Raw genomic sequence first — 19,544 nt, 5'->3', positions numbered from 1 at the left:
GGAAGGGCCCATGTGGAAAGGGATAGGCGGGTGGGTGAGTGGGTGGATGAAGAATACGGTGGATGGACAGCTGGGTGGATGGACAGCCCGGTGGATGGACAATCCGGTGGGCGGCAAGCGAACGTGCAAACGGCCAGGCGACGGGTCGATCGGAAACGGCACAGAGAACACGCTGGGGCATGGGTCGTGGCCCGCAGACAGGCGCCGGAAGATGGCCGCAGATCGCCTCGTGGTGCTGGCCGGCCGCTGGCGATGCACGAATTCGTCAATGGCGGCCGGTACAGGAACCTATGGTTGGTGCGGGCTGGGTCGTGGACAGGGGGAAGCGCGCAGGAGATGGGGCATGCCCGCACTGCCGGCCAATGGGCTCTGGGTCGTGTTCTGCCGCCGCGCTGGAGCCATGGCGGGCGCCACAGCCATTTTGCGGCTCGGCGGGGGAGGCCGCGACACCACTGGACACACCTCCGCAGCAGCGCGCACGTTGACGGGGTGTGCGGAGCAGCCCCGGCCGCTGTCGCACGGGGCAGTCTTCCATTTCAGAGCGCGCGGCCTGTGTCCAAGTGGTGGAGGTCTCTGGGGGGAGCGGCGCCTTGACGGCAAAAGAGGAAAGCAGGCCACCGCGCCAGCGAATCAGCTCGATGCGGATCACCCGAGGACGCCAACCAGCAGCGAGCCGCGCGGCCGGTCACAAGCCAGCGACCGCGGGGCCCAGGGAGCGGGGCCATCAGCGGGCCTTGTGCGGGGGTGCAGCACGGGGATGTTCGACGCTCTGTGCGACACGTACCCGCTGCTTGTCCTTGACGGCCCCTGGCTGTGCGGGGACAGCGCGGCACAGTGCCAGCGGCCGATGAAGGGAGACGGATAAAATCGGAGCTGACACCATGTTCGGCTGTCTGCGGCAGGCGCGTGCGGGCGGGTCACGGGTGCAGCACACTGGGGTTGCTGCTGCCTTTGGTTTCAGAGGGGCGGCTGTCGTCAACTCGCCTGGACGGCATTTGGGTTGCAGGGGAGCGCATGCCCATCGGCAGCATCGGCCACACCGTTGTGTGTCGCCTCGCTGGTCTCGCTCGAGCTGCCGACCCGCTGTCTGACCGTGTTTCGCGCCATACACACCTGTCTGTACAGCACAGCGGGGCCGGGCACCGACGCGCTCCCGGGCCAGGCAGGCACCCGGGCAGCGCCCTGACAGCCGCGGTCCCCTGCGCCGCCGACAGTGGGCAGAGTGGGCGAGCGGCGCATTGCGGGACCACGCTGCGGGGGCATACCCGTCAATGCCGTGGCGCGCTGTCTCTGTGGCGCGAGGGCGGCTTTGTCGGGATGACGCGAGCGCTTGTGGCCCGCGATCCGGGCGCGCAGCGCGCACAGACATTGTCCTTCTGCGACAGCAGCTGACCCGTGGGCCCCTGTTTGCCCCAGCCCTGCGACAGGGACAATGGCACCGCCGTCGTCGGGCCTTGTGATTAGCCGGTCTCCCGAGCAGCCAAAAGGGCAATGTTGTGTTGCGGTGTGTTTTTTGTCTCGGCCAAGGTGAGGTGCATCAGCAGCAGCAGCAACATCAACGTCAGTAGTAGCAGCATCTTCGCCCGCCAGACGCCAGCGCAGATCCAGCCCGGCCGCCGCTGCGCTCCCTGGGCCTTGGGAGGGGGTCCTGGTGGAGACGTCCACGGACCAGTGGCCGCTCGGGGGTCGCCGGAACAGGCAGCGGCCGGGCGGCCTCGGACCCACCTGCCCCGTCGGATAAACCGTTTTACATTTTTCTGCTCGGCCGAGGGCCCGTGGGACCATGTGGGTGTTGGGGGATGCCGCGGCACCTGATCCGGGACGGCTGGAGTTCGTCGCGGTGACACCGACCCGTTCCTTCACGGCCCTTTTCTCTCCGGCAGCGGCAAGGCAAGGGGCGGAACAAAGTACCCCCCCGTCGCGCTGGCCTCCTGGCGACCCAGCCCAAGTTCCAGCCCTGGATCCTTCGCCCGATAAAACCTGCCCGCCTTCCCGCCGCACCGCCTTCCCCTCCCCCAAACCCGGTCGCTGACCTCCACTTGCTCGCCCTGCCCGCCCGATCGCTTTGCTGGGCCCTCTGCTGCATCGCTGCATCTGCTTCCGGTCCCCACCCGCCTCCCAAAAAACCTTGCCTCTGCACGCCCGTTTGCCGCCGCCATGGTCCTGACGCTCCCTGAAACTCTGGCCAGCGCCAGCCTGTCGCCAAAGTCGGCGCTCTGCCTCTACGGCCGCTCGTCTTCCGGCAACCTCGTCAACCTCCTCTGCGAGAGAGACTATGATCTCTACGAGATCCATGTTCCCACCGAGTACGATCGCCTGGTGTCGCCCGACAGCCCGAGCGAGTCTGCCCACAGCCAGGTCTCGAGCTCCAAAGAGTCCACGCCGTGCACCGACCATGACCTCGAAACCTCCCTCGCTGCCCAGCAGCTTGCTGCCTGGACCCAGATCCGCCACAATGCATCGGCCTTCTCGCCGGCGGTGTCCTCGACCATGGCCTCCTGCAGCTCCTTCAGCAGCCCTGTCACCTCTCCCCAGGCCCAGGACAAGAAGCTTGGCCTCTCCGAGCGCAAGCGCTACCCTTGCGACTATCCTTCCTGTGGCAAGACCTTTACGACCAGGTAACTAGACCACAGCGATCGGCGGGGCCGGAGGACGACCCCGTCCCTCGCCCGCCTGCTTCGTCTCGGCGGGGATGGTGCCCAGTGTCCGCCTTGTTTGCAGGGGGTGCTGCCCTGCGGCTTTGACATTTGCGGGGCTGTCGGAAGCGGGGGGGCGTGCTGCCTTGCCTGTGGTCTCGCCTGTGGTCCCGCCTGTGGTCTCGCTGGCTGTGTTGCTGGCTGTGTTGCTGACGGGTCCTGTTCCTGCCGCGTTTCTCTCTGCCAACCAGCGGCCACCTCTCAAGACACAAGCGGTGAGTAATCATGACTCTGGGCCAGGCCCGGGTGTACCCGTGGCTCCGCCGCCGTTGTCTGACAGACATGCCAATGCTGCATTGACTCATGCCCTCCCGTCTCTGCCCCCACCACCAGGATACACACCGGCGAGAAGCCTTATCCCTGCCCGTTCCCCGACTGCCAGGCCCGCTTCCGCCGCCAGGACGGAATGAACCAGGTATGCAGCCCCTCCTGTTGTCTGTCGCCGTGCTGCCTCATGGTCCCTGTATGCTGTCCCAGTCCATCGACCCTGCCAGCTAACGTCGCCGCCGGCCCTTCCCTCCAGCACTACCGCACCCACCTGCTCAAAATCCAGAACCTGCCGCTCCCCAACCCCCGCGTCGGCACTGCCGTCATTCGCCATCTCGAGTCCGTGGGCAAGAGCTCCGCCCGCCGCTCGGCACGGAGGTAGACGGGGGCAGCCAAGTGCTTACCTAACTGCTGTCGCTTCCGGGCCGATTGGCCTTTGGTATACACAACCATCCGATCTCTGTGAGCATCGAACTCTGTACATATATCCATCCATCCGCATTCGTTCACCGCCCTCTTGCTTTCTATTCTTGCTTTCTATTCTTGTTTTCTACTCTTGCACTCTCTGCATCATCCGATTTTGTTCGAAAAGTAACGAAATAAAAAACAAAAGCCAAACCGAAACTCGACTCCCAGAACATTGCTGGGATGGCGTCGTCATTGCAGAGACCCATTCAGAACACAGGCACGACACTTCATCCACCCTCGCTCGCCGCGCTCTCGCCGCGCTCTCGGCTGCTCTCGGTCCGGCCTGCTCTCGCCCAAGCACACACACACACGCGGCTCGATCCACGCCCGGCTGGCTCGATCCGCTGGTCCACGCCTTCTTGGCCCTGTTCGGCCCTGGGCGTGCGATCCCAACATCCATCGCCCCAGTCACTCACGCATCATGGGGTTCCTGCCAATCCTCGTCTATGTTGGCTATGTGGCCTTTTTCATATCCGTCGCGTTCAGCCTGGGTGAGCCGCCTGCTCGATATGTGATGTGCTGCTTCGGCGAAGGCTGCTGGCAGCTGCCCCATAACTCATTCCTCGATGCACTCTCCTTTGCGCTCCAGGCAGCGGGCTGTATTATCTCGCAGAAATCGTGGAGGTCGGTCCTTGGTCGCCGTCGCTCATCAATGCAGCAAATGGTATCTTGCACGGCTGTATGCACATTGACACGGGATGATGCTCTATGATGTACGTCTGCAGGAATATTCGGTCCAGACCAAGAGGATCATTCGGGCGTCGATCGGGGTGAGTCGTCTGCGCACATCTCATGCACGAGTCCGGCAGCCGATCGCAAAGAATTCTTCCACGGCTCCCCTGTATCGGATTGGGCTCACGAGTGTGCTTGTTTTCTGCTTCTTCCCTCATCCAGGTGATCATCGGCTTCCATGTGCTTCTCCTGGCCTTTGACCGGCTGTCGTGGTGGAAGCTGGTGTTCTCGATCGGATGCCATGCCTGGTACAGCCTGATGCTCCGAACGTTTCCTTCCATCCCCATCGTCGATCCGGTCTTCATCATCAGCTGCGGTGAGTGTCGGATGCAGGATTCCACAGTGATGTCAACGTAGCTTCGAGGGTGTGATGGGCTCGCTGGACTTGCCTCGGGTTCTGCTCAAATCCGCCCACAGCCCGTCCAGCCCAGCTGATCGCTTCGGATTTTGCACCGACTGTGCTCCTCTCCTGCGCTTGCTTTGGGTTGCATCAATGGCATCGTATGGAACGCGATCGAAATCGATCAAACTCGCTGGGCAATCCATTCGCACGGATCTGGAATCCATCGAATGGATCCGGATGTCTGGCACCGCCATCAACAATCCGACAGTCCTCGCCGTCGCCGATCACTTCCTCTGGTTCTGGCACTTCTCATCTCAATACCACCCGTTTGCCGAGGTCGCCACCTTCTTCGGTCTGTGCGTATGGCTGGTGCCGTTCATGTTCTTTGTCTCGCTGACGGCAAACGAATACACCCTGCCGAACTTTGGTGAGTTGCTGCTCGCTTCGCAGTGGTGTAGCTTGGCTGGCGGCTGCTTGAGCTGGAGCCTCATTGCGTTAGCTCTGCTCACGTCCCTTGAGCGCTCGAGCAGCGAGCAACGACCGAATCTGAGTCCTGGTTGTGGAATGCGCCGCAACGCTTGTCTTTTCCCGTTGCCTCTATCGCCTCTATCGCCTCTATCGCCTCTATCCTCCCTCGCTGACCTCAACCCTTGGCCACCGCCAGATTCCTCCAATATCTCGGCCAGCGGTCCGCAAAAGAAAAAGACCAATATCGTCAAGTCTCTCTTTGGCAACTTTGCCCAGGGAAGCAGCCAAGGGCTCGGCGAGAGCCGCAAGCTCTATTGATCCGACCGATGACGCAGTCGGACATGGGTCGTCAGCGGGGAGAGGGCTGGGTGGTTTGCTCGGCTCTGGTGAATACATTTTTCATTCCATCCACCCGTGCAAGACAGGGCAAGAGATGCGCTGCCGGCGGATATAGCCCTCGGATGTATTCATGGCCACATTGCATGGTGCCTCGCTGCATCGACCATCGGCCGTGGTGCAGTTCTGCTCGAGCACGGACCTCGGCTCTCTTCTGGCATCCCGATTCCCAGCGCCACGATCCCTGGCAGCAGCAAGTCGACGGCGCCTTCGCGTGGCTTTTGGGCTCGCCACCACGACCCAACGCATCCCAACCGACCGCCGAAATCCCCTCTCGCTCCGCTCCATATCGCCGGGTCGTCGCCGCCCACACCAGCCGTCTTCCATCCACCATGGCACGGACACAGAGCGAAGGCCCTCGCCTCGTTCAATTCACAATCTTCAGCCCGGCTCTCGGCCCGACCGAGGAGACCGTCGACCGCCAGATCTGTTTCTCGTATCCGACCCTGGATGCCAGCGACAGCGTCCTCCGCGAAGTTGGTCTCGCCCAGGCCATTATCAACTTTACAGCGTCCGTACCGCTCTGCCAATATCGCAGCTGCAGCTTTCCTTTGTGAACATCTTCCTGGGAACTGCTCTGTGAATCGGGCAGCCCTGGATTGCCGCTGCTGGCTCACTCGTTTGGCTCGGCCGCCTCGGCCTTCATCCACATTCGATGTTTCAACAGGAACTTTGGCTCGTCTCGTCCTGGGGAGATCATCAAGACTCGTCGGCACGTCTCGGTGGTCACTGAGCCCGAGGACGGGTGGTGGATGCTGATGGTAACGCTGTGGGGGGCGGCTGCAGCTCTGGGGCGCTCATCACGGAAGCCTCCTGTCTCCTTCGGATATTGGACCCGCAAGGGCGATGGCAAGCCGTGGCATCAACCGGCCTAGCATTCTCCCTACTGACGATGATTGCGTCGACAGAAAATCGCCAGGGGATTCACGACCGAGACTCGCAAGGACGGTACCACATCGACAAAGTACGCTAGCAACCTCCCAGACGAAGCTCTCAAATCCCTTGTTGGGCGGGCTTACCGGTCGTTCCAGGTCAGGCCGGCCGTCATTGTCGTGAGCGAAGAGGCAGAGGGGCAAGCTGGGACGGAATTCAAGCGCTTGTGCATGGTCGGGCCGAGACATGCGGCTCTTGCCTGGTCTCTATATCAGCGCGCATCATGCTCCCGACACAGCACCAGCAACATCATCGGTCTGGTTGTGTAATGGAGTTGGTGCTCACTCAGGTTTCTCGTTTCTGCTACCGCTGCTTCTGGTCGACGACACATGCAATCAGATCCTCCATCGAGGCTTCCGCCATTTCATCGAGTCTCGGTCGCTCTCGGCCTTCAAAGAAACCCTCGAGGATTTCTACACTCGCTATCTCGACCGGATCAACGTCTCTGGTTTGGATCTGCTCACGACCTTCAATGGTATGATGCAGTCGTAAAGGACAGGTTCTCACACCAATCTGCGCCCTTTCGCCCACCAGGATCCGTAGCATTGCTGACTTTTGTGTATTCGTAGGCATCAGCCTCATCGATCCGCAGCGAGAATCGTCCCTGGCCATCCTCGCATTCATCCGGTCACTCCAGACGACCTTTCCGGAACTCAGACAACCGCTGCTGCTCTGGGATCATCACGTCGTCTATAGCGGCTTCAAGGACTTGGGTTCGTTGCACCAAATCTATGACTACTTGACCGATCCCGAAACAGGCAAGATCAACGACAACATCATCAACCAAGTCAAGCAGAAAGGCGAGGTGGGCATACACCGGTGACGAGAGCCACCGCTCAGTGGCTGATTCGCTTAGTCCTTGCATTTCATCTGATGACATTTGATTGCATGGCATTGCAGGCGGCCATCGGAACCAGACCGGCTTCGCTCAAGTCCCCGGCCATCTCCGAGACAAGCAGCGGCTCGGATGGGCGGATATCCTTCTCCGCAAAGTGGCGAACATCCACTCGATTTTGTGGCTTCTTGGTCGGTCCAATCTTTTCCGGAGACGCGCTCGAGAATGACAGCATCCCGAAGAGAGTATATCTTGGAGATAATGGCATCGAGCACTACTTGATTGTATACCAGGTACGCTGCTCTTCCCGTCCTCCTCGTGAGATGCCATTCGGTCTGAGCGAGCTGGTGCGCGCCTGCAACTTGTGCCTCTGGGTGACTATGGCGGTTTGACAGCTCGGTCGAGTCATCGCCGAGCAAGTTTCTGTCCTAGCACCACTTTCGCTTGTCGAGGACTTCACCGCTCTCACACTCTGCATACTCAACACCCTCTGCACATGCTTGTGTGCTTTTGGTTGGCGACGACAGGTCGGCTCGGCCACCATTGCCTTTGCCCTTCCCAAGGCCTCCATCGGAAATCCACAGACAGTGTTTACTCGCTCCTTCTGGGTCAACCTCAAGATCTTTTTGGATGACCGCCTTGCTGAAGTTGCCGAACAAGCGGCCCGTCGAGAGGCTGAGAGGTTTGTGTCTGTATTTCTGTACACCGCGACGATGGAGCCCGGACAGAAGCCCTGATCCCAGCGACTCTTGCTGCCCCCAGCGAAGCAATCGAGCAGACCTACCAGCACTTTTACTACGACTCGACCACTCGGCGCTACAAGACCACCTTTGTGGGAACCCGTGGGGCATCCGGGGCACCCGAGATCATCGACTGTCTCGACGAGATCAACGATGAGCTGACGAGGTGAGCCCAAGACTGACTCTGGACACCCGGAGCCATATCTATGCCCCATCCCGTCCCTACTGCCTCTGCTCCCGCCCCTGTGCTTAATCCCTATCGCTGTTGCTCTGCGTCTTGTCCAGACCAGAGCTTGGACTGAAAGAGATCTATCTGAAGACCAAGAACGACGCCTGGCTCGTTGGCCAAAAGTCAGGTGGCCGCACGCTGCTTGCCGTCGTTCCCAAGACGGACATGAACCTCAACCAACTCGAGCGTAAGCTGACGAGCGAATACCAGTTGTATGGCGGCAGGGCTGGCTACTGGGCGCTCGTATCAATGGATCTTTCTCTAACACACGCGGATCTGATTCGGCTCCCAACATTTGACTTTGTTGCGGCCGCCACAGAGGAATCCAAGCGGCTGTCGGATGCCCTGGCTCGACGGACCTACCGGCTGGTGTGAACGACCCGCTGGGCTCATGGTTGCAGGATGTTCGGCTCCGGCATGGTTTGGCACCGAGAACGGTGCGCTTTGGGATATTGAAATCAACAGACAGACACCCTTGCTCCGAATCCTCAGTACCCGTCAGTACCCGCAGTCCATCAATGTCCGTCAATGTCCGTCGCCCTGCTGTCGAGCAGTATCAGCAGCAGTGTGTCGTCATGGGTTGGGTGAAATCCGTCATATCCAGCCCCGAGATGCTCTCGCTTGGGCGACCGTTCTCGGCGAGAGCACAAGCGCGAAATGCTTCGTGGCCATCGGCGAAGCGATTGTGTGCTTGCCATCGATCCAGATCCACATCCAGAGATCCCGCAATGACCACACTCCGGCGATTCGTCGCGGACGACCTGTTCCGCTTCAACAACATGTATGCGCCACTGCTTCTGTGCTTGCGTGTCGGATATGGAGGGTAGTGTGCCGGGTGAGGTTTGAGGGACTTTGATTTCCCGAACCTGGTCTCGGCAGCCGAGTCGGTGCCTCCGACCAACCGCTGACCAATATGTCTCCGTGGTCGCAATCCTGCAGCAATCTTGATCCTCTTACTGAAACGGTAACGAGAGTGGGAGGGAACTTGCAAGCCAACACGAACGCAGATCGCGACGGTGTCTGTGGCTGATCAAAGACCGTTTCATGTCGGCATCTTTGCCGTCATTTTTATGGACAGTACGGGCTGTCGTTTTACCTGCAATATCTCGCCCAGTGGCCCGACTATTTCGTCGTGGCCGAGTCTCCGGGCAAGTCGCTGATGGGATACAGTAAGTCGGCTGGCGGAAACCATCGTTGACGAAGCCGCCTGTCGGTTGAACGGCGACTCGGCGAGCCACAGCAGCGACAAGACGCAGCAGCAGCGACCTGCTATCCGACCGCCTCTGGAGCTCTGCTGGTCGCCGGATCTGTCATCAGGCCTCCTGACCGTTCTTCGTCCCTGATATAGTCATGGGCAAGGCCGAGGGCCTGAACAAGCTCTGGCACGGCCATGTCACGGCCCTCACGGTCTCGCCTGAGTTTCGTCGGCTTGGTCTCGCCGATGGCCTGATGAAGATTCTCGAGGAAGTCTCGGAGAAAATGTAAGCTATTGTGCGGGCCTGAGGGCAGCCCTCTCCATGGCCCCATGGCCCTTTGCGGCCCGTTTGGCTCCACATAAACGACTGTTCCTGCTGGCAGCGTTTGAATGATGTCCTTTTGCTGATCCCTACCCCTGTCCAATTGCAGCTACAACACCTACTTTGTCGATCTATTCGTCCGCTCGTCCAACTCCGTGGCCATCGACATGTATACAAAGTTTGGATACACCGTGTACCGGCGAGTACTTAGCTACTACACCGGCGACGACCCTGAGGACGCCTTTGGTATGCATTTGAGCAGGTCGCCATGTTGTCTGATCTGGTCTGGACAGCAACCCGCACAGCAACCCGCACAGCAACCCGCACAGCAATCCGCACTGCCATACTCTGGTGGCATATGCAGCTTTGGTACTCATCCAGATCTTTCGGTGCGACTCAGATATGCGCAAGGCACTGCCGCGAGATGTCAAGAAGGAAAGCATCATTCCGCTGAAGCATCCCGTCCGTCCAGAGGATCTCGAATGGTGATTGCCATTCTCCGTCATCGCTCCGGACACTCAGTGGCAGTGGCGACGACTACTCGAGTCCACACGATGACTGAATGTTCACATCTGCGCCGGATCGAGGGAACCGTTGGGCGAGTAGACTGGAGATGTCGCGAGCGGACTGTCGGGCTCCATACGCATCTGGGTGTCGTTGCTCAGATTTTTGACGAGACCAGCTCGACGGCCAATACACCTGTGCTCCAGCCGAGTGGGGCCACCACGTTGATTCAGCGTCTGTTCGGTCATGGTTACTTGTCCAGAATGTGATCGCATCGGGCTGGACTGATGAGGGCATTCGCACGCTTGCGCCTCTCATGATTGGAATCAAGTGACGACATTTGGGTCCGATCGACTGTCGGGGAGTTTGCGGCCTGTCTGCCTGCCTGGTCGAAAGTGGCTTGAGCAAGCAACTCGACGCTCAAAAGCCTCTTATGCGCCCTGTTGTCCCCTTTGCATCCTGCTGGACGATCCCTCTTGATGCCAGCGCGTGGTGTCAAGGTGCTGGACTGTACACCATGAACCTGACTCTCTTTGGGCGGCCGGCCCCACCCGTTTTTCTGTTGCTGCTGCTGCTACTGCTGCTGCAAACCCTCCATGTTGATGCGACTTTTGACCCTGTCGGAGGCTGCCAAGGGTCGTCTTTCACGACCCTCGTGTGCAATCCAAGTATGCCCAATACAAGCGATATATACGTTGTTCAGGCGCATTCCTCCGCAAGCATATCCAACTGTGCCCTCGTGAACTGGTATGTACCTATGGCTTGTGTTTTGTCTGTCGTCCTGTTCTGTTCTGTCCGCAAAAACATCGTGGAAACGGTGGACCGACTGGCATTGAACTGCTTGGACTGCATTCGGTGCTTGGACAAGGTTGGCTGTGCACTCACACTCTATCGTCGTGCATCCAGTCCACCCATCCAGGTCTATGGGTCCCTCAACTTGGCAAATGTATCATTCGTCGGCCCGAGCAACCGCTCCCCGACCAACGTCAGCGCCTTTCCAGGCATCGTGACGGCCACAGCCACCACCGGCTCGCATCCCGGCGCAATCGTAAGGCATTGGCTTCTCGGATGCATCCTGCTCTATTATCCATCCGGCATAATGCCGCTCGTTGATGGTTGTGCCTCAGGGGACACTGTCGCATATGAATTAACCTGCTGTATACTCCACAACATCGCACCCATGCCTCCGGACACATTTCCAGCTGTGGATCATGGGCGGAGGAGTAGTCAATGTCTACAACGCGACATTCATGGGTGAGAAAGACCGTCTTGCCGGCGACAGCACCTCGAGCATCTGAGTGAAAGGCTGATGTGTTCGTATGTCCGCCAGACACACACTACATCAACGTAACCCTGATCAAAGTCAGCTCGGGGAGCACCTTCACGGGCACTCTGCTCAACTTTACCGGGACCATGGCCATCAGCACCACAATCGACAAGCGACCTTTTGGTGCCGTGGTAAGGCAGAAGCCGACCAAGCAGCAAACGGAGGAGCCCGCAGCCGCCCGCAGAGATCTTTGTGGAATAGCGGCATCCGCACGACATCATTAATTCTCTTCCCCGTCGCACGCGTACTGGATTCAGATGTTGGCTATAGGACCCTCAACCGTGACCTTGTCGAACATGAGTCTTTCAGTCTACGGCAGCTATTCCACCTCAGGAGGCTGCATATCGTTCTATGGCGACACCGCGGCCGATTCAATCTTGACTATATCCAACTCCACTCTCTCCAACGTCAGCACCCTCAATAACGGGGGCATATGGGCCGACCACGCTACCCTGTCGCTAAACAACGTTCGATGCAGGCTAATGGTGGCCTCGGGATTCGGCGGCTGCGCCATCTTTAGCTACTCGAGCGTGACCCTGACCAATTTTCAGGTCCATAAGGTCACTTCGGGCGTTGGAGCAATCTTCAGCTCATCGTCCCAGGTGATATGGACCGGCGGAAGCTGTATCAATGCGACCGGCACAACGTGGGCGGGATGCGGTAAGCGAATGGTCCATGAGGCGGAAGGCTGTGCGAACCATACCAGAGTTCCGCTAATAGCTTGCTCGCTTATTCATCCGTTGGCCCTCCAGCCTACTACGAATACTCCTATGGGGCCGGCAGCTTTGCTTCTCCATCAATCGTCAGATCGGTCTACGTCTCGGGAGTCTCGGCTCAGAGCGGCGGCGCCTTCTTCCTCAACAACAACGCCGAGCTGCTGCTGGATACTATTTCTGTGAATGGCGCTTCGGCGAGCACGCAGGGCTCTCTCGCCTACATGTGGTCCGGATGCAACCTCAAGATCATCAACTCGGTGCTCCAGAATCTAGTTTGCGGCGGCTTGGGCGGAGTCGTCACTGCACAGTCCCTATCACAGGTCACCATGAACAACACGATCGTAACGACCACTACAGCAGCCTATGGTGGCATCGTATTTATGGAAGACAGCTCCTTCAGCGCCACCAACTGCACCTTCTCTACGCTCAGAGTCTCCGCCAATGGCGGCATCATAACATCCAGTGTTGTCTATCGCGACCCATCGTATTCTGTGTCAAGCCTAACGAACTGCCGGATCAGCAGTGTCTCGTCCAACTTTGGATCTGTGGCTTTCATCCAGAATGGCGCCATGGTGGTCATGAGAGACTCGACGGTCAGCAACTGCCAAGCGACGAATGGCGGCGGAGTTCTCTATGCAGAAACCAATGGCGTGCCGTCGACCCTATCGCTTCTTGGAAACATTGTCATTTCAGGCGTTTCCTCCCGTATCGGCGGTGCCTTTTGTCTGTACCAGAGCAGCACCCTGCGCTTCGACAGTCCCGGAACGACCACAATCAACGGAGCATCCGCGTCAAGTATGGGTGGTGTGATGTACATGGACGGCGGTGCAACCGTCCTCTTCAACCAGTCTGTGACGATGTCAAATACGGCATCTCCATTTGGAAGCTCCGTCTATCTCAACAGCCCATCGACAATCTCCTTTGGCAGTGGATTCTCTAATCTTGTCGGAGGCGGAACCTTCTTCATACAAGACACAAACTTTGCCATTGCATTCCAGCAACAGCCAGTGTACGGAATCATCTCCTCGAGCTTTGTCATGGACTCGCCGCCCATGTCGCTGCAGCTCAACTTGACCAACTGGATAGCTCCATCGACGGCAGTTGGACTGTCGTCTTCTCTTCCGTGGTTCGTTGTCCAGGCGGTCGATGCCTTCAACCGCTTATCAGGTGAGCATGACGATAGTGCGTGCGAGTCCACTGCGGCTCTGGCTCTTGAAGGCTGACGGCAAGCTGCTAACATTATGTACTTCCAGCGGTAAACCTCAATGCGCCTGTCATTGTTCAGATCCAAGCCATCTCGCAGGGAACTGGCAGCGTTGTTTCGGGTGCCCTTCGCGGCGAAACAGCGAAAGCCATCGTCAACTCCGACAACACTGTCAACTTTAGCAGCATCTTGCCAAACAGCCAAACCGGCACCTTCTCAATCATAGGCGTGGCGGTCTCGGGTATATCCCGAAGTGACGGAGTCAATTCCTGGCCACTGTTCAACCTCACCTTCGATCAGAGTGGGTTTCGTTGATCGGTCTCTTTGCTAGTGCTCGATAATCACGGCAAAGCATCGCTAATACCCTGACCGTCAGACTGCAGCGCTGGATCAGGCATGGTCTACGATTCGTCAACCAACACAAATGTGTGTGCAGTTTGCGGCACCAACAGCTACAGCTTGGTGCGGTCCAATCTGCCATGCCAAAGGTGTCCCGACGGTAAGCCATATTGCGTCATCGGCGTCCGTCCGCCCACTACCACAATTCAGCCGGATCACCCCCATTCGCCCATCGACCTCTCGGCGCAATTCGGATGATATCGCGGCAGTTATTGCTTTCTCACCAAGCACTTGCCGAAACGTGCCGAGGTTGCATCGCTTTTCGATCCGCCAGCGACCACACGCACTGACCATTACATGCCTATAGGCGCCATATGCCCCGGCGGATCGCAGCTCTACCCAGCAGAAGGATACTATCAGGTAAGGACCCCTGCTTCTGCGCATGGGCACCGAACGTCACGAATCGCTCAAGAGCCCGATGCTTCAGCGCTTGCTCACGCTCCCTGCTTGATCAGATCATCAGTCAGGATGGCGATCAAATATTTCAGAGCTGTCCGTTGTATGGAGTCTGCTGTCCGAGTGGTGGTAAGGGCGACATTGCACTGCTGCCCCACTCTTCTTGATCAACGCTTCGTCAGAGATTCTCCAGATCAAACCACTCACTTCAACTGCCGTATGAACATCAAGCATGCATGTACAACAGTTCTGCAACGTGCGCGGCAAACTCGGAGGGATATCTGTGCTCCCAATGCTCTCCTGGTGTGAGTATGCGAGTGGTGGCGACATAGAGGAATGTGTCCACACGATGCGTTCGCCATGTGCTCGTATAGACCCAGCGACTCACCTGACGGAATGCATCAACTTCTGACGACTGGTGCCGTAGTACTATTACTGGGGATATGAATGTGGTAAGTAGTGCAATCAACCGCGTGGCTGCATCGGCTGTATCGGCTGTGGACATTCGATGCAAACGCACACCACCGCCTCCATTTCTCATTGATGGTTTCTGTACTCGATCCAGTGCCATACGACCCAACCACATCGTCGGTATATATGACTTTGATCGTCCTCGGGACCATATTCTACATAATCTTCACCATCTTTGTGCCCCCGACTTTCCTGGTCTGGGTGAACGAGTAAGTTTCAGGAGCAATGCAACGATGGATTCGCAGAGTGGATCGACGCGAATCTTCGAATCACTCAGCTGACTCGAATATCTGGCATCTGTCTAGTATATTGTTCTTCTTCCAGGTACGCTGCCACGAGGCAAAGGCTCCTCTCATTTATGCTAACGGCGCTGATTCGACTGACACATGAATTCTCAATAGGCCTCGTCACTTACGAGCATATCTTATGATGAGTGGATCTTGTATCTGCGCATATTCTCGGTAGGCGTTGCGGTGTGAATCTTTGGGCAAGCCAACTTGCTGTTTCGCACGACCACTTACTCTCATACTCATCCGTTCGTTCCTGCTGATGTGCAGTTGAACATTGACTTTCCTCTGAACTATGCCATCTATCCGGTCAGTGGCGTCGCAAAGTCGGGGTTCAAGTAAGTTGGCTGGGGACTCTCGCTGTGCGCCGTATATTCGCAAGGATGCCGCTGAAGCATCAGCTCACTCACTCACTCACTCACTCACTCACTCACTCACTCACTCACTCACTCGCCCACTCACTCACTCACTCACTTACTGACTTGCTTGCTCTACACAATAGGTTCCTGTGGCCAATCTTTGCCTTTGCTGTTCTCTTTGTGTTCTACCTCCTTGAGCTGCTCTGGGACCAAGTTGCCACAACAAAGACAACAACCCCACTCAAGATCCTCAAAGGTCGAACAATGCGGTCTGCTTTGATTGTAAGCAAGCGTCGCCTGTGCTCACCCCGGAGCTCCGAGTTGCTCATAACCGGGAAATGCGTCGATCCACTCAACACAATCGCACACATACATTCGTGGCCGTGCTGACTGATGGCTCTCTTGATGCGACATCTGCGCTCTCAGTGGAGCACCCTCCATATTGCCGATTTTTGTTATTTTCCATTGATCCATAGCGCCCTGGACATCATGAACTGCATCCGCGTCTATGATGAGTCCGAGAGACAAATGCTAGTCATGAAAGTCGATCCGACTGTACAGTGCTTCGTGGGCAATCACCTCGGAATGGCGATCACCGCAGCAGTCGTTCTGGTCGCCGTCAGCGTTGGATTCCCCTTCGTGATCTTCCTCATCGCCCGGAAGAAGCATGAGCGGATCTCCAGAGCAAACCCACCCAAGAAGACAGCATCGTCTGTTGCTTCGCTGGCCTACTTTATGTTCTGCAGCCACTTCAAGCCAGAGTACTGGTGGCTCTTCTCCTACGACTATCTCGGTAGGCTTGGGACATCTTGCTGTGGTCGGCCACGGCGTCGCAGTGGCAGTGGCTCGTTGCAGTGGCTCGTTGCAGTGGCTTCTTGCCTGGATTGTGGCTCTGGCTCCACAATATGATTATGTGCGTATCCATGGCTAACTCTGGCGGTTGTTGCAGCGAAATCGGTTCTACTTCTCTCCTCGATCCTGGGGTCGCAGAGTACCTACGAATGCTGCGTCGCCATCTTCTTCATCTGCTGGGTGTTGATGCTGCCGTACATGATCATCTCGCCGCACCGCAAACCTCTCGAGAACATCCTGAAGCGCATCATCTACACTTCGATATGCCTGATCAGCAGCTTCAGGTCGCTGTCGAGCCTGTTATTGTATCTCACGGCCCCGGAGCTACAGTCGACCGTGTTCTTTTTCCCCATCGGCTTCATGGAGATTGCGGCGTTCCTGTTCATGGGCGTGCCGCCGCTGACGATCGGGATCTGGTTCCTGCTGGATTACATCCGCCCGTTCATGAAGCATCTCAAGCCGTATCTCGGCGTCTCGAAGGATGCAGTCGAGGTGGTGGATGAAAAAAAGAGCATCGCCAGCTGCACGGCTTGATGGTCGCTGTCATCGGCTGGTATGTCTGCGCTATGGCCGGCCGACCTTCACCTGCTGCATTGAAGCCTTTGCGCACCAATACATTTCCTAGATGGCCAGCAATGTACTTCTCAGCCACGATATCGGTGCGGTTATCGGCTGATGCCGGCCTGCCGCTGCTTGATTGCGGTCGGGGTATTGCGACACACTCTTGCGCCCTTTGCCCTGCATCACACATCCGGCATCACGCATCCGGCATCTCCAGCGCTTCTCGCCCAGGGCCATGTCCTCAAGCACCATCCAGAACCCACAAGATGTTCTGCTCGCTGCGTCTGGCGCCGTTGCTGCCAAGGACTATTCCAAGGCCGCCGCTCTCTTCACCGAGCTAATGGAGCGATGGCCCCAGATCCCCAAGCAGCTGCCCATGCTCTCCCGCAGCACATGCTTCATGGAAACCAAGGAATACAGCAAGGCCCTGAGCGACGTCATCGCCGTTCTCCAGCAGGAAGATGTCCAGGTGGCCGAGGAGATCATCCCAAACTGCTTCTCCACACGGGTGGCCGCGGCCACTCGGGCTGCCCAGAGTATGATGGTCGATGGTGTCTGGGCGATTGAGCGCAGGCCGCACGGTCGATACGGCAGAGCATAGATCGCCTGCCCCATTTTCACCCAGAGCAACTGCAGTAACACCGATGCCTCAACTCCAGTCTATACCGCCCTGAAGGACAACGAGAAGGCCACCCTCTACAAGAAGCTCGCCACGGAGCTGGTCGAGCTGAGCGCCCACACGGCCGATCAGGCCCAGCAGCTCAAGGAGGAGGGCAATGGGTTTTACAAGCAGTCTCGCCTTCGAGAGGCCCTCGAGCGATACCAGAAGGCCCTGAAGCTCGATCCTGCCAACGCCAGCATCCTGGGCAATATCACCCAGACCCTCATTCGACTGGATCGCCTGACGGATGCCAGGCAGTATGCCAATCGGTGTGCTGCGGTCCAGCCCGAATGGCCCAAGGCCTGGTACCGCAAGGGTAGGTGGTTGCTGTCGACGGTTCTATTTGCCTTTGCCATCAGGGGATTTGCGAGGACGATGGCTTCAGAGCAGCGGCTGACGCTGACAACTCGGCCCGACGGCAGGCATGATTGAGCTGAAACTGGGCAACTTGGTCGATGCCCTCAGCGCTTTCCAACAGGGCCTCGCTCATGCGCCCGACGATGTGGATCTGAAGCGGATTTATCTCGAGACCTCCAAGAAAGCCGAGAAGGCGAGCCCGGCCAAAGGTGGCCTCGACCAACACTTCCTTGGCATGATGATGGATCTTCGCCACAACTCATGGGTACGTTGTATTGCGAGTGCACTCGTCCCTCGGCCACCGTCCGACCTGGAGCCTGTGACTGACCCCGGATCATCTATGGATGCTCCCAGAGCGTTGCCGAGTGGTTCAAGACTCAGTCCGCCCATATCCAGTACTGGGATATGTCTCGGTTCGACCCGGCATCGTATGCGGCGGCCCAGAACAGCGCAAGGTTCAAGAGCATTGTCACTCGCATTGCCTCATTCGCATCGAACAGCTTCCAGCAGGGTCTGTCCGCCGAGGTAGGTTTGTCCGGGGGCACGCTCACAAGCACGAGCATCGGGTCACCCTTGAAGGGTGGTGAGTACGGGAATGGGAGCTAGCTCGCTTGTCGATCTGGAGGGTAACGAGCATATCGTCGACGCATTGGCACGATACGAATCGATATCTACAGGCAACCCTGGGCAGCCTGCTGCAGCCCGACGACCCTCTACTCAGTCTCCTGATGGTGCTTGCGCTGTTTTGCGAGCTGTATCCGTCCAAGCGATACGATTTGGTGTGGACATTCAGCGCACCTGGTGCAGCCTTTGCGCAAAGCGACATTCTTGTGCCGGTCTCTCGACACCAGACCTTTGGTTTCCTGGTAGACCGAGTCAGCAAGGAGATTGTGGACCCATTCAGCTTCTACGGCAAAGCCCCCGACCAGCTCGGCAAGGTGACGAGCTTTGTGCCCAAGTGCATGGACTGCGATGCGGACGGCTCGGTCACCTGGTATACATGCGGTGATCTGCCCAAGCTCTGCGAGTTTTTTGAATCGTACTACACCTCCCAAGGCCTCGGTCGAACTAAGGGGGCAGGGAGCAAATCAGGGAACACTCTTGGCCCCCAAAGCAAATCGGCTAATGCACTCAGAGACGATGATGGGGGCAGCGACAGCGACAGCGACGATCGCACCGGCGACGGTGATCAGTCCGAGGACGACGACCGGATCGACGACAATGGCCAGAATGAGGATCACGACGAAGAAGAATCCGACGGGGACACTGTCGAGGATGATGATGAGGGTGCCGGCGATGATGCAGACAACGGAATCTCAGTTCAGACGGTCCCGGTGCCCATTCCGCGCCAAGCATCTCAGCAGACGCCCGGCCAACCCAAGTCTGCTGCTGTCGCTGCCGCCACGACTTCGAAGCCGCTTTCGCATCGGATTGCCGTCGAGGTCGGAAGCGGCTTGGTCCTGCTTTTGGCATTTTTTGTGTACTTTTATGCATCTGGTTGGGCGGGTCGCTGAAGCAGCGCCGTGGCATTGCGCACCGGGGCGCATTGAGTATCCCAAATAACATGAATCGCTCTCGAGACGACTTTGGTTGATAGGGGCCTCCGTTCGGCGTGCCAAGGCTACTGGATGGGCTCATGGTCAGCTACAGATAGGCTCTGTGTAAAAGCCGGCGAGTCCCTGTTTTATTCCGCCGCCGGCCGCTGCAAGGGTCTGGCCGCGGGGTACTTGCCGTACCGCATTCTCAGGCGCCTTGGGCGCCTTCGTCCGGCGGGAGTCTTCTTCGAGTGGCGGCCGCCAGAACCGATTCCCCCCCTTCTCTACGCG

The 19,544-nt window shown here is 58.0% G+C and overlaps 7 protein-coding genes across 7 annotated transcripts; all 7 read left to right on the top strand.

The window, feature by feature from the left end:
- The first annotated feature begins 1,938 nt into the window (after nucleotides 1–1,938).
- Nucleotides 1,939–3,587, top strand: BJ171DRAFT_489872 (uncharacterized protein). The gene is made up of 4 exons (XM_053109560.1): nucleotides 1,939–2,618; nucleotides 2,888–2,911; nucleotides 3,030–3,111; nucleotides 3,220–3,587. The coding sequence occupies exons 1-4, from the start codon at nucleotides 2,158–2,160 to the stop codon at nucleotides 3,343–3,345; spliced, it is 693 nt and encodes a 230-aa protein (XP_052970832.1). The 5' UTR covers nucleotides 1,939–2,157; the 3' UTR covers nucleotides 3,346–3,587.
- A 177-nt stretch (nucleotides 3,588–3,764) lies between these two features.
- Nucleotides 3,765–5,385, top strand: BJ171DRAFT_489870 (transmembrane adaptor Erv26). Its single transcript, XM_053109559.1, has 6 exons — nucleotides 3,765–3,922; nucleotides 4,021–4,055; nucleotides 4,157–4,201; nucleotides 4,326–4,479; nucleotides 4,775–4,933; nucleotides 5,171–5,385. Exons 1-6 carry the CDS (start codon nucleotides 3,853–3,855, stop codon nucleotides 5,290–5,292), a joined length of 585 nt encoding a protein of 194 aa, XP_052970831.1. The 5' UTR covers nucleotides 3,765–3,852; the 3' UTR covers nucleotides 5,293–5,385.
- A 235-nt stretch (nucleotides 5,386–5,620) lies between these two features.
- BJ171DRAFT_489867 (uncharacterized protein) lies at nucleotides 5,621–8,599 on the top strand. Its single transcript, XM_053109558.1, has 10 exons — nucleotides 5,621–5,881; nucleotides 6,038–6,131; nucleotides 6,279–6,401; nucleotides 6,643–6,778; nucleotides 6,873–7,108; nucleotides 7,204–7,431; nucleotides 7,666–7,820; nucleotides 7,901–8,044; nucleotides 8,164–8,294; nucleotides 8,427–8,599. Exons 1-10 carry the CDS (start codon nucleotides 5,703–5,705, stop codon nucleotides 8,480–8,482), a joined length of 1,482 nt encoding a protein of 493 aa, XP_052970830.1. The 5' UTR covers nucleotides 5,621–5,702; the 3' UTR covers nucleotides 8,483–8,599.
- A 198-nt stretch (nucleotides 8,600–8,797) lies between these two features.
- On the top strand, nucleotides 8,798–10,361 carry BJ171DRAFT_489866 (acyl-CoA N-acyltransferase). The gene is made up of 6 exons (XM_053109557.1): nucleotides 8,798–8,888; nucleotides 9,047–9,071; nucleotides 9,186–9,276; nucleotides 9,456–9,588; nucleotides 9,734–9,870; nucleotides 10,025–10,361. Exons 1-6 carry the CDS (start codon nucleotides 8,836–8,838, stop codon nucleotides 10,111–10,113), a joined length of 528 nt encoding a protein of 175 aa, XP_052970829.1. The 5' UTR covers nucleotides 8,798–8,835; the 3' UTR covers nucleotides 10,114–10,361.
- Nucleotides 10,362–15,888: 5,527 nt separating this feature from the next.
- On the top strand, nucleotides 15,889–16,773 carry BJ171DRAFT_489862 (uncharacterized protein). The gene is made up of 2 exons (XM_053109556.1): nucleotides 15,889–16,080; nucleotides 16,237–16,773. The coding sequence occupies exons 1-2, from the start codon at nucleotides 16,023–16,025 to the stop codon at nucleotides 16,671–16,673; spliced, it is 495 nt and encodes a 164-aa protein (XP_052970828.1). The 5' UTR covers nucleotides 15,889–16,022; the 3' UTR covers nucleotides 16,674–16,773.
- Nucleotides 16,774–16,876: 103 nt separating this feature from the next.
- BJ171DRAFT_489861 (uncharacterized protein) lies at nucleotides 16,877–18,407 on the top strand. Its single transcript, XM_053109555.1, has 4 exons — nucleotides 16,877–17,236; nucleotides 17,360–17,677; nucleotides 17,784–17,983; nucleotides 18,073–18,407. The coding sequence occupies exons 1-4, from the start codon at nucleotides 16,936–16,938 to the stop codon at nucleotides 18,322–18,324; spliced, it is 1,071 nt and encodes a 356-aa protein (XP_052970827.1). The 5' UTR covers nucleotides 16,877–16,935; the 3' UTR covers nucleotides 18,325–18,407.
- BJ171DRAFT_212916 (uncharacterized protein) lies at nucleotides 18,065–19,303 on the top strand. Its single transcript, XM_053106392.1, has one exon. It carries the CDS (start codon nucleotides 18,447–18,449, stop codon nucleotides 19,230–19,232), a length of 786 nt encoding a protein of 261 aa, XP_052970826.1. The 5' UTR covers nucleotides 18,065–18,446; the 3' UTR covers nucleotides 19,233–19,303.
- The last annotated feature ends 241 nt before the right edge of the window (nucleotides 19,304–19,544 follow it).

The sequence above is a fragment of the Polychytrium aggregatum genome (genome assembly GCF_025602895.1).
Source record: "Polychytrium aggregatum strain JEL109 chromosome Unknown BJ171scaffold_4, whole genome shotgun sequence".
NCBI classification, from domain to species: domain Eukaryota; kingdom Fungi; phylum Chytridiomycota; class Chytridiomycetes; order Polychytriales; genus Polychytrium; species Polychytrium aggregatum.
Note: the sequence above shows the minus strand (reverse complement) of the source record. Positions and strands in the feature narration are given on the sequence as shown.